At 44.8% G+C, this 13,096-nt stretch overlaps 1 protein-coding gene across 1 annotated transcript in view; it reads right to left on the reverse strand.

Moving 5' to 3' along the window:
- The window catches only part of PLBD1 (phospholipase B domain containing 1), a 42,889-nt gene that overhangs the window by 13,381 nt on the left and 16,412 nt on the right, over positions 1–13,096 (reverse strand). Inside the window, exons 5-6 of the mRNA XM_075935232.2 lie at positions 12,795–12,956; positions 10,508–10,652 (exon numbers count right to left, since the gene is read on the reverse strand). Of these exons, the coding sequence (XP_075791347.2) occupies positions 10,508–10,652; positions 12,795–12,956 (307 nt within the window). The remainder of the gene's footprint in view (positions 1–10,507; positions 10,653–12,794; positions 12,957–13,096) is intronic.

The following is a 13,096-nucleotide window of genomic DNA, read 5'->3' on the forward strand; positions in this document are numbered from 1 at the left end:
AGACTATCCATAAATCACAAATACCTTGAATTTCAGATCCCAAAGTGCAGTTCTTGGGGCTGCAATTGTGAAAGCTGGGAGAGGGGAACTTTTTAAATGAGCTACCCTGATTAAAAAGAAGTCATAAAAACAAACTTATACCCCTAAAATACAATTTATAATCGCATAACTTTTCAGAGTAAACAGAACTCCCTAAAATGTTCATTTCTAAACAGCTGAGTAGCATCCCTTTCAGTATGATTATTCAGACAGGTTGCAGGTAATTTTATGCAGGCCATTTTATTTTTTACTTCTACAGCATTTTCTATTGGAGAGTTTCATTATTTGTAAAATGCATTAAATTAATACTATGCAGCCCAAATTTAGTAAATATTATTCCCATATTTCAGATAAGGACCTGAGCGCACATAAAAAACCTTGTCAAGGTCACACAAGAAATCCACAGGAGAGTTAGGAACAGACCCTAGCTCTGCCTCCCATTGCTATGCTTTAACCAAAAGATGGGCCTCTCTCAAACAATCAAGGCACATAACGTGCAACAGCTATATGTGCTCCAATAGAGCAATAGCAATTTTGAAGGCTCAAGCCATTATCCCCCCTCATAAATCAGAATTCTATTGTCTGAACATGCAGCTGCAACATGTATCTGCAAACACAAAACTGGTAGGGAACACTCATGGCTTGAAGTTCTGAGTAGTTAGTTCCAAAAACCAAAAGTCTGCAACAAATAAAACCTATCCCAAGAACAGATATGGGAGAAGAGCTAGAGATGCCAAAAGAAGTGAGACGAGACTTCTCTATTGCTAGTATTTTACACAGAAGACACTTGGATACTACAGTGATGAGAGGAAGTACAAAATGCTTAGGATTTGTATACATGGAAATTGGAATTGAAACAACTAAACTAGTTGTAATCAACACCTGGAGTTACTTTGGGAGCAAGCCTGTGTGTGGATACTCACTTGGAATAAAAGTAGATTTTACCCATTTAAGTTGTATTGGACTAGGACATTCTTATTATGAAATAACTGTTCACACATAGGCTTGCTCTAAAATAACTCCAGCTTATTGAATGTTCATTTCAACTTCCATGGAGACAAGACTTAGATACCCATATACAGGTCTTGCAATGAAATAGCCCTACCATGGGAGTGCAAAGGCCAGTTCCTGTTTCTCCTTGAAGACATAATGGCCTGATGGTCCTGACTCAAACAAGCCATCTTTTAGGGTACCATGTCTTTCAAGGATCTTAGACGTTTCCAGGAGACTGTGTGTGGTTCTCTGTAGCATATGGTCTGGCCAGCTGGATTCCCCAACCGAGGCAAGTCACATCTGTAATTTGTGATTTTATTCTACAATGACTGTTATTTACAAAGGGGAATTTTTAATTACAAAAATGCGAAAATCCAGGTAAGCCAGAAAGGATTATTTCTTCCTGGGTTTTCATTTTCACTGATTTTTGTCCTCCAATTGTTTTTCAATAAAATACCATCTGCCAACCTTGCCCAGTCTAATTACACATGCTTGTGTGGCCTGGGGCATATCTATAACCTGAGAAAGTTCAACCAGAGGGAAAGGCCCTCAGAAATAAGCACAAGTGAAAATGAGAAATCAGCAGATGACTGGAGTTCCATTCATTCATCCTTGGTTTTTGCTCCATGTTTAAAGATGCATGAGAGGTTGATGTAACTGAAATTGCCTTTTTTTGTGTGTGTCAATTATTTCCTGTCTGTACAATTCATCTACTTCATCTGTTAACCAGTCTCCCATTGTTATCAGCATCTCTCAAACAAACTTCTCAAATGAACTCTGTCACTTCTATATAAAAGCCAGCATAAGCACTTCTGATTACATCTTCTGGACTGGAGCCACTTAGCTTATCTCCAAGCTATGTAAGAGACTGAATCTTTCAGGATCTGGAGCCTCATTCATCATGGCACTATTAACTGCTGAGCAAAGTGAGGCTTTGTACATAATTTGATGGCATTTCTCAATTTATCTGCATGTAACACAATATCTTTTGACTATTGCATCCCATGAATTCCAAAATTACAGGGAATGTTCTAGTCATCACTCAGAATATAAAGAGGAGACAGTGACCTCAGAAAGAGCTGCAGCAGGGGAGCAGAGTCAATCTGGATATAGGCATGAGGAGGAGATATCAAGTTAGGGAAAGAGCAAGAATTGGGAAGGAGTTTGTGGCCCTCTTGCAGCCAGGCTCCTCAACCCAACTCCAGCCCATCCCCAACCGGGGCACTTGTTCCCACTCCAACTAGACCTTCCTCCCCAGCAGGAACATTCATGTCTCTGTTCCCGCCAGGCCTCTCACATTCTAGCCAGAACTTATGAGTATGGGGATATGAATAATGCTTCTCTGCAACGTGTCCTGACCAGGAACAGTCCAAGATTATTGTCAGCAGACAGGGGTAGCAGACAGGTGTCGCTGGAGATAGCTCTCTATTACTTTGCTTAAACAGAAGATCAGATATCAATAAATTGCTGACTCAATCCACAGGGTTGATAGGCTACTTGACAGCTGGCTACATGTATTGTGTGTTGTAGTTTGGATGGTACCTTTTCTTATTCAAAGATGGCAACAATTATGTCTTTCGGGGGGGGGGGGGGAAACACGTCAATCTGAGTGGGGATCCCAGTAACAGGAGTCCTTCTAAAAGCAGCAGGCATATCATGTAAGTCATCTTTGTCAATAAAGCTGTTTTCTGTTCACACTGAAGGCCTTTTTTGAATTCTTGAACATAGCTGCACACTGGAAATTACTTGCTGAAGCCATTTCTTGCCAGACTGTCTATTCTTTTGATAGAGAAGTTGGGTGCCACATCCACTGGGGCCAAGGAGCTCCAGACTCTGGTTTCTGCCTGAGACTTGGCTCCATGGTCCATGTAGCATGGCTTCCCCCAGCAGCTGCAGAAATCAGGTCCCATCCTGGACAATTCTGAATTGTATCTGCTATATTTAGATTCATGTGGCATTCTCCTTAAGGGTGAGCCAGTGGCTAAAGCATTGTGTTTTCAGCTTGGCTTTAAAACTTAATTAGCCCAGCAAAATCATGCCTTACGCTCAACTCAATGGCATTTCTCTGTTTGTCATGAGGTCACAATGTTCCTCAGTGTTTAGCACCACATGGGCTGTGTCCAGGGAAGAAATGACCAATCCAACCCCTGCAGGCAGCAAGGTTAGGGTTATGGTCAAGAACACTGAAAGGAGTGAGAGAGAACTGGCTGAGATACCTCTGATGTCACAATACTACTGCTCAGGCTCCTCTGCTTGCTGCACCAAATGGCACCATCAAGGAAAATTTGTTGTTGATGTGAAATTGATAAATCAAGAAAGGTGAAGAGGAACAGATGGGACAAAATGGACAATAAAATGTATGTTTTGTGGCAGTATCCTGTGAAACTTCTAGAGGTTCAGAGATAGAAAGTGCTTTGCTACCTCCCCCCATCCCTCCACTTCTCAGATTGGCCTGCATAAGCAAGGATATGTACAACCCTCTGGTTGTAGCTATTCCTAACCACAAAATAAATAAAGGATTCTTAATCAAAAGCATAATAAATGCTGTGACAATGTTATCTAATGAATAACTTATTTTCCAGACTTCAAAAGAGGGTGCTAGATTTAAAAAACAGTATTATTGTGACTCGTATAGATCACCTATCCCGGGCAACATGACTTGTGTTGCAGGAAAAGGGTGTCAAATAGTACACAAAATGGGGAGGGTTTTTTTCCTCCTGGGAGGATACATCACTTCTTGAAGACCTTACAGAGGATAGGAAGCAGCTTTAGAAAGTAGAAGAGCCAAACACTTTTCTGTCATGAGGTAGACCAGATATAATCTAGAATTACTTTGTCAACTAAGTATCCGAGTTGGCTTGGCAGGATGTCGATCTCTGTTTTATGTCTTTAATACCTTCTCTGAGAAACGTCAATTAAATACTTATATTTACACTATGTTGACTTGGGTTTTCAATTTATAGTAGATTCTGTTTCTGGGTTGCCAGCAAAAAGTTGCTATTATCCAGTAGCTGCTAATAAGCAGAAGGCTGGGATGCAAAGTGACAGCCAGAGAAGGAAACACGGACGGGACTTGTCTTCCATGGCTGCAGACCCTGAAAACCTGTCCAAGGGGTGCAGCCATGGAAGACAAGTCCCATCCGTGCTGTGGGAAGGGAGTTGCAGTCTGGATGCTGGGCCTTTCCATAGGGAGTAGGAGCACTGGAGCACATGTTGCTACATGGCACCTTTCCCTGCATTCTCCAGTGGTCAGAGCTTGGTATGTCCCATTGCTTCCTTCTGTGCATGCAATCCCCCAGAGAGACAGGGAGCGGTCCTGTGCAGCTCCCGCATCCGGGCTAGTCTCTCTCTCCTTGCTTCTGCTCAGTCCATAGCCATCTCCCCCGAAGCTAACAACCCTTTAGCTCTTGTGGGGTCCCTGTCTGCAGGCAGGTTTTCTAGGATGTAGCCTCTAAAGGAAGTGACTAGGACATGTTAAGCCCTGGCCGCGGGCAGGTTTGCACATCCCCCTGCTTCCTTCTGGGCTGCAGCCTGGAAAACATAATCCTTTCCCCCCTGCCCCAAAACTGTAAAAGCAGCATGCTATTGCTAATATCCATATCCCATTAACAGTGGTGTTAATGAGATGGCACTGGTTCCTGATAATATGTCGTCATTAATCAGAAGCTGCTAATAGCAGGATTGCAACTAAGCAGAATACACTGCATTTTATCAGGACAGTGCTGGCTGGCTCTCTCAAATCAGTCGTTATGTGGGCTCAGGGCAAAAAGTGATCTTCTGAGGTGGATCACGAACATGGAGAAGGTTGCAATCTTCATTTGGAGCCAGGACGTGTGACCAGTGGGTTCTACTGCAAACCCCAAAAGATCAAATAAGCAAAAGTTTCAGGGCTCCATCTCATTACTATAACTTGCAGCAGTAGAACTGGAAGTTTTCCTTATTGCAAGGTATCTCTGGATGGCCACCAAGCCTGCATCTAGGTTGTAGTTCTTCATTTGGAAAACAAGTCTGTGAGCCTCACTGTCACCTTGTGCAAACTGATGAAATCACTGTATCTTGCTCTTTCAGTGACATGTGACACTACATGAGAGCTGGGCAAACTATGGTCCGCAGGCCAATCTGGCCCATCGGACACTTCAGTCCGGCCCCTGAGTTCTTGCTGGAGAGCCAGGTCGGGATTGCCTTGTCAAGAGGTGCCAGCCCAATTCCCAGGCAGTGCATCAAACAGGGGAAACTAGCCTCCAGCCCCTTCTGCTCCCGCCCTTTCCGCAGCATCACCCTCCCCAGCTCCAGGCAGCACCGCTGCAGCATCATAGAATCATAAAGCTGGAAGAGACTTCAGAAGTCCAGCTCCCTGCCCAAAGCAGGGCCAATCCCAACTAAATCAACCCAGCCAGGGCTTTGTCAAGCTGAGACTTAAAAACCTCTAGGGATGGAGATTCCACCACCTCCATAGATAACCCCTTCCTGCGTTTCACCACCCTCCTAGTGAAATAGTTTTTCCTAATATCCAACCTTGATCTCCCCTTAGTACCTAACCTGAGTACATTGCTCTGTGTTCTACCATCCGTCACTACTAAGAATAGCGCCTCTCCATTCTCTTTGGAACTTCCCTTCAGGAAGCTGAAGACTGCTGTCAAATCCCTCCTCACTCTTCTCGTCTACAGACTAAATAAGCCCAAATCCCTCAGCCTCTCCTCATAGGTCATGTGCTCCAGCCCCCTAATCAATTTGGTTGCCCTCCGCTGGACCCTCTCCAATGCGTCCACATCCTTTCTATAGCGGGGGGCCCAGAACTGGATGCAATACTCCAGATGTGGCTTCATCAGAGCCAAATAAAGGGGAATAATCACTTCTCTAGATCTGCTGGCAATGTTCCTTCTAATGTAACCTAATATTCCATTTGCTTTCTTGGCTATGAGGGCACACTGTTGACTCATATCCAGCTTCTCATCCATTGTAATCCCCAGGTCCTTTTCTGCCAAACTGCTACTTAGCCATTCGGTCTGCAGCCTGTAACAATGCTTGGGATTCTTCCCTCCCAAGTGCAGGACTCTACACTTGTCCTTGTTGAACCTCATCATATTTCTTTTGGACCAATCCTCTAATCTTCCTAGGTCACTCTGGATCCTATCCCTGCCCACCAATGTATCTACCTCTCCCCCTAGCTTAGTGTCATCTGCAAACTTGCAGAGGGTGCAATTATCCCCTCATTCAGGTCATTAATAAAGATGTTGAACAAAACCGACCTTGGAACCGATCCTTGGGGCACTCCGCTAGAAACCAACCACTGACCTGACATCGAGCCATTAATCACTGAGTCGGGCCTGACAGTCTAGCCAGCTTTCTATCCATTTTACAGTCCATTTATCCAATCCATACTTCCTTAACTTGCTGGCAAGAATATTGTGGGAGACCGTATCAAAAGCTTTGCTAAAATCAAGGTATATCACATCCACTGACTTTCCCATATCCACAGAGCCAGTGACCTCATCATAGGAGCTAATCAATTGGTCAGGCACAACTTGCCCTTTGTGAATCTATGTTGACTATTCCCGATCACTTTCCCCTCTTCCAAGTGCTTCAAAATGGATTCATTGAGGATCCCCTCCATGATTTTTCCAGGGACTGAGGTAAGGCTGACTGGTCTGTAGTTCTCTGGATTGTCCTTGTAGGGTAAGTTAAAGCAGTCCATGGTATGAGAACTGACCAACTCAAATGTGAAAGTATCAGGCCAAGCTTGGGAAGTAAAACAGTTCAACAGTTACTATGACCCTGATTCCCATGGCAACTACATTCCAAAGGGGCCTCTCTCATTCTGATAAGGCCTGGCTGGTATCAGTCAGGCTGCACAGGTTTCGCTGTCTCTTGTGTTTTCAGATTAATGAGCTTGAATCTCAAGGACTGTGGCAGGATGGGGATGGAGTTGTCTGTCCCACTTAGACATCACAAGTTTGGCTAACAAGCTTACAGCAACATATTCATTCTGGGGGCTGCCATCCTGTTTATGTTGGCACATTTAGCTTGTTAGGAATAACTACCTGTATTAGTGATAACATGTTTAATTGGCAATGGGCGGAGATGCTGTGTAACTGTCTTAGACCATTGGCTTATGTGCATATCTCACTTCCGCTGCTAGACCTATCAAATCACTTCTCCTCCGTCCATCTGCTACCTATATAATCTAATGTATGTTTTGGTTAAGTTAGTGTGCTCTGGGCTAACTACCTGGCCCGCACTCCACCAGCGCTGTGTGAACCAATAAATCCTCTGCTTGTTTTCACCAACACCCAGTGTGTCCGGAGATTATTCCCAACAGCTTCTTCCCTTTTTTTAAAGATGGGCACTACATTTGCCTTTTTCCAATCATCTGAGACCTCTCCCGATCTCCACGAGTTTTCAAAGATAATGGCCAAAGGCTCTGCAATTATATTTGCCAACTCTCTCAGTACCCTCAGATGCATTAAATCCGGACCCATGGATTTGTGTATGTTTAGCTTATCTAAATAGTTCCTAACCTGTTCTTTCTCCACTGAGGGCTGCCCACCTCCTTCCCATAATGCATTGCCTAGTACAGTAGTCTGGGAGCTGACCTTGCCTGTGAAGACAGATGCAAAAAAAGCATTGAGTATTTCAGCTTTTCCCACATCATCTGTCACTAGGTTAATTCCCTCATCCAGTAAGGGCCCCACACCCTCTCTGATCACCCTCTTATTGCTAACATGCCTGTAGAAACCTCTCGTTACCCTTCACATCCCTTGCTAGATGCAATTCTAATTTTGCTTTTGCCTTTCTGATAGCTCTCCTGCATTTTCAAGCAATATATTTATACTTCTCCCTAGTCATCTGTCCAAGTTTCTTCTCCTTGTAAGCTTCCTTTTTGTGTTTAAGCTCACCAAGGATTTCCCCAGTAAGCCAATCTGGTCACCTACTATATTTGCTTTTCTTACTGCACAGGATGGTTTCTTCCTGTACCTTTAATAAGGCTTCTTTAAAAATACTGCCTGCTCTCCTGGCCTCCTTTCCCCTTCGTGTTAGCATCTCAGGGAATCCTGCCCATCAGTTCTCTAAGGGAGTCCAAGTTTGCTTTTCTGAAGTCCAGTGTGTATTTTGCTACTCTCCTTTCTTCCCTTTGTCAGGATCTTGAAATCTACCATCTCATGATCACTGTTTCCCAGGTTTCTGCAGTCTGTGAGTGGGAAGCAGGTGGGCAGTTTGGTGGGGGCTGTGGGTCCTGGGAGAGCAGGGAGCAGGTGGGCTAGGTAGGGGTGAGTGGCTGCAAAGGATCCCAATCAGGAGGTGGGAAGATGACAGGGCTAGATGGGGGGTAGGGATGCCTGGTGGTTTGGGCTGGTACAACCTCCCCCGGCTTTCCCTACCTATCCCTTCATACCATTTCTGAAGACAATATGGCCCTCAGGAAAAAAATCTTTGCCCACTCCTGTATTACACCAGTGGTTCTCAAACCTTTTGGTCTGTGGCCCACCTGGCTCAATGCAAACCTTTCTGTGGATCACCAGCTGCTAATGGAAACTTGCCATTAAGCAAGCCCAGGCCATTTTACTAGTGCTCTAGCTAGGAAAAATGGTTTAATTTAACCAGTAAGAAAGGAAATATTAACTGAAATTATTAAAACAGACTAAGCACTTGAACTTTCTCTCATGTTAGTTTACCAAACTTCATTTTAAATAAAGTAAAATATTAATTTATGTTCAACACAATGGCTACGTCTACACTGGCATAATTTTCCGGAAATGCTTTTAACGGAAAAGTTTTCCATTAAAAGCATTTTCGGAAAAGCGCGTCTAGATTGGCAGGACACTTTTCCGCAAAGCACTTTTTGCGGAAAAGTGTCCATGGCCAATCTAGACGCGCTTTTCCGCAAAAAAGCCCCAATCGCCATTTTCGCGATCGGGGCTTTTTTGCGGAAAACAAATCTCTGCTGTCTACACTGGCCCTTTTGCGCAAAAGTTTTTCGGAAAAATACTTTTGCCCAAACGGGAGCAGCATAGTATTTCCGCAAAAACACTGACAATCTTACATGAGATCGTCAGTGCTTTTGCGGAAATTCAAGCGACCAGTGTAGACAGCTGTCAAGTTTTTCTGCAAAAGCAGATGATTTTGCGGAAAAACTTGCCAGTCTAGACACAGCCAAAAGGTTTCAACATTGTATTTATGGCAGGGATGAGGAACCTTTTTTGGGTCAGGGCCACTGACCCACAGAAAAATCAGTCGAGGACCACACAAGTGAGAAGCAAAAAAAACCCTCCCAAAACCCCCAATTCTCACTACCTCCAACGGTGGCCCCCAACTGAGACACCTCATTCTTCAGCCCCATGGAGAGGGAACAGGGAGGAGTAAGGTTCAAGGCTTCCCATTGGCCGGATTAATTCTTCTGGGATTCTGTGGTTAGTGGACTTCGTGGAAACCCCCGCTCCCTCCTAGAGCTCAGCCTGGGGAGGGGGCAAAATGAGAGGGTCAGTGTGTGGGACAGGGCTGCCAGTGAATAAGATGAGGATGAAGGATCTGGGCATGAGGTGAGGTGCTGGAGGGGGTGAGAGTGCCAGGTCTGGGTGGGAGGTAGGGTGCAGGAGCAGGTTGGGAGTAGGATGTCTGACCAGCAGGGAGAGTGCAGGAGCACAGTGGGGACAGGGTGTCTGGCCTGAAGGGAGGGTGCAGGAGCAGGATGGGGATGCAGGGTCACAGTTGGAGTATGTGTGAGGGGGGTGGGGTACAGGGTCTGGGCATGAAGGGAAGGGGGGCACTTACCTGTCTTCACGCCCCATCCCTCCCCCCCGCCCCATCACTCCCAGGCACTGTCTAATGTGCTCTCCTGCTGCTACCACTGGCTGGAATCCAGTCAATACAAACAGCAGAGAAAGCCTCTAGGCAGCACGTCCACGGACCTCTCTCTCCACTCACTCACACACTGACACCACACAGCAGGAAGCTGGCACTGGCACTCCAACCTCGTGGGGCAGGGCACAAGGCTGGATCACCAGTATGGGATCCCTAAGGCAGGGAGCGGGGGAGGAGGAGGTTAGCTGGAACCACAGACCATCTGCAAGGCATCCGCGGACCACTAGTGGTCTGCAGACCCCACTTTGAGAACCACTGCACTAAAGACATGCTAATCTTAGACAGGGTGGGGGACAGATCAGCAATGCTGATGTAAGCAAGCAGAATTCAAGCTCTTTTAAAAGGAACCATAATTCTGCTAGGGGACTGCAGAATGTTTAACAAGTATTCCTCAGAACCCCAAGTCAGACATTTTTTTAAGGACACATTCAAAACAGTAAATCTGGAAGAAATTTTTTCTCTGTTGGCTTCTAAAATAAGTCAGTCTCGGTGCCTACAGTAACAGTGTCCTATAGAAAAGTCCACACACAAGAGTCAGTGAGATGTGAAGGCACATTTGGACATGAATGCATTTATGAACACTGTGCATGGGATTTCCTATTCACACCCCAGGTACCTGGGTAACTGCTGAATGACATACGACCAGTCACAGTCTTTGGATCAGTAATGTTGAAGTCCCAGTGTTTATATATTCTCAATGTAGCTGCATATGTGAACCAGCTGGAATGAGCAAAATAGATGTTCTCATATCCAGGGAGAACCTAGAAAACAGAAGCTGAACAGTGAATAATCCTAATCCTTGTAACACTCTACACTAGTAGAGCTGGCAGAACAGTTTGTTACAAATAACCAATTCAATGGATTTTGGCTTTGTTCAAGAATTATCAGACTGTTACATTTGAATCTGTTCTTGTAATGGAACATACTGGCCTTTTAAAATCAGAGAGGGAACTTCTGAGAGAGCAGGAAATCTGGAGCAGGTGAGGGCCTAGGAAATGACAGAGGTAGGTGCTGAGAGAGAAAAAGTGGTTAGTGTCTGGGAAGATCCAGGTTACTGTTTCTTTAAGGGCCTGGGATCAGGAGTATTACAGTATAGACTGGGACAAGGCTCTTCTCTGACAGTCACCCTAAATTAAGTTCTGGGGAAACGCATGCTATACAACCCGACTCTTCCCTCAGGCTATGTCTAGGCTGAGCTCTGCCGCGTCCAAGGAATGAGTCTGCTTTTTCGGAACAGTTTCCAAAAAAGCGGACATGTTCTTTTTGAGAGGAATAAAGGATGTTCCAAAAGAGGAGATTTTTCCAAAATATGGCGCAGTGTAGACGTGCCAAATTTCAGAAAAGCCTCTTTCAGGAAAAAAAAGTGGAAAAAATACGCAAATTGCAGTTCACAATTTGCGTATCTTTACCAACTTTTCCCTGCAGTGTAGACACAACCTCACTCAGAGAGACATAAGCAGGGGAAGCACTGCTCACCTGTGGACCTCTCCCAGTTGTTTGCCTTTAAAAAGAATTTATTGCCAACCTTGGTGGAACCGCTAAGGGCAATTTACAGAGATCAGCTGGGAAAAGCTACCCTATGGCAGCTAACTACAGCCCTTAAAAATTAGTCACTGACATTTCTGGGAATGGTCAGGTGACTGTTTGCAAATGCAAAATTTGCTTTCTGCAAATATTCCTCAATATTAGCTGAAAATATGCTGGTTTTGTGAATGTTCCTCTAGGTGAACTAGTTAAATAGAAAGCACACTAGGCAAAAACAAGGGACTTTATCAGGAAAAGCAAATTTGTTTAAAAATTTAAATGTGTATTGACAGAAGGGTCTTTCTAAATATTGATTCAGCTCTAATATCCAATATTCACCCAGGAACCAGTTACAATAAGTAAATATCTGACTCTTCTCCAAATTCAGCTAAGGCTGCTAAGATGGAACATTCCCTGCAGTAAAAAGGAGTATCCCATAAATCAGGAGTCTCAAACTCCCAGCCTAGGGCAGCCTGAGCACTTCCCCAATCCGGCCTGTGAAATATTTTGAGAAGTTATTTAATCGGGCCCGTGTGGCTGCCAGCCCGAGGTGAAGGGAAAGGCTGATGTCTAAGGATTCACTCACACGCATGGCTCCCAGCAGCCCCCATGGTCATGGCCACTGAGGACACCGTTCAGCCAGGGAAGCTATCCTCTGCTGCACTTCTGAGGCCAGCAAGATGGAGCTGGTGAGTTTCATTTTCGGTTACCCCAGGCAATGGTGGGGGATCCCAGGGTAAGGACATGGATGTTAGAGGGACAGCAGGCAGGATTTAAGTGCGAGGGTGCTGATCTTAGTGGGAGAGGGGGTGGAGAGAAGGCAAGATCCCAGCATGAGGACATGAGGGTGATAGGGTGAGGACTCAGTTTCATGTCTTTTGTAGAATCCTCCTCCCAGACAGCTAAAAATGCTTCCTAGACAGCCTTCCTGATCACTACCAGACCAATGGACAAGAGACTAGCTCTGGAAAATCAAATGCTGCCCCTTTCAAAGGTAGCACACTGCAGAATCCCAGGATCCTCCATTCTGAGGTGTTTTGTACACCTTTTAAAAAGTCATGAGAACGTCTTTTCTGTCTCTCCAACATGGCTTTTAGCCATCTTCAGATAGTAGATTACTTCAGTTCAGACACACATGAAAGACAAAATACAACAGAAACAAGATACAAAAGCAAGAACTAGAATGTTAGAAAACTTATCTATATACAGTATCAGTTACAACAAAATGGAATCAAGATTGATGTGTCTGTAAGTGTCCAGAACGATGGGGTCCTGACTGAGGCCCTGCATGCTTCTGAAATATAAACGAGAGTTACAGCAACATGATCATCATATAATTCTACTCAGGAGATCGAAGTTATGAGAAAGGTTGCCCTCACCTTGATCAGAGCAGAGCAGTGACCCATATTCCAATGATCTTTCCCATGGCCTGTTGGGTCACCCTTGTGCCAACCCACGGCTGAATTCGTGAATAATGCAGGAATAAGATCCAACAGATCTCCAATTACATTCAGGAAGTGGACTTCAAAGATACTCAGGGGCTTGGAGACAAAGAGACCATAACATTTATTTTTGGATGGAGATGTGACCGAGGGAGCAACTTCAGCTGTTACTACCAGTTAGTGTTTCTTTCACCAGTTAGTCTTTCTTTCACCCTAAATCAAAAGAATGCTGGGATTAC

Source organism: Pelodiscus sinensis, chromosome 1, assembly GCF_052426305.1.
Source record: "Pelodiscus sinensis isolate ZL-2025 chromosome 1, ASM5242630v1, whole genome shotgun sequence".
Taxonomy (NCBI): domain Eukaryota; kingdom Metazoa; phylum Chordata; order Testudines; family Trionychidae; genus Pelodiscus; species Pelodiscus sinensis.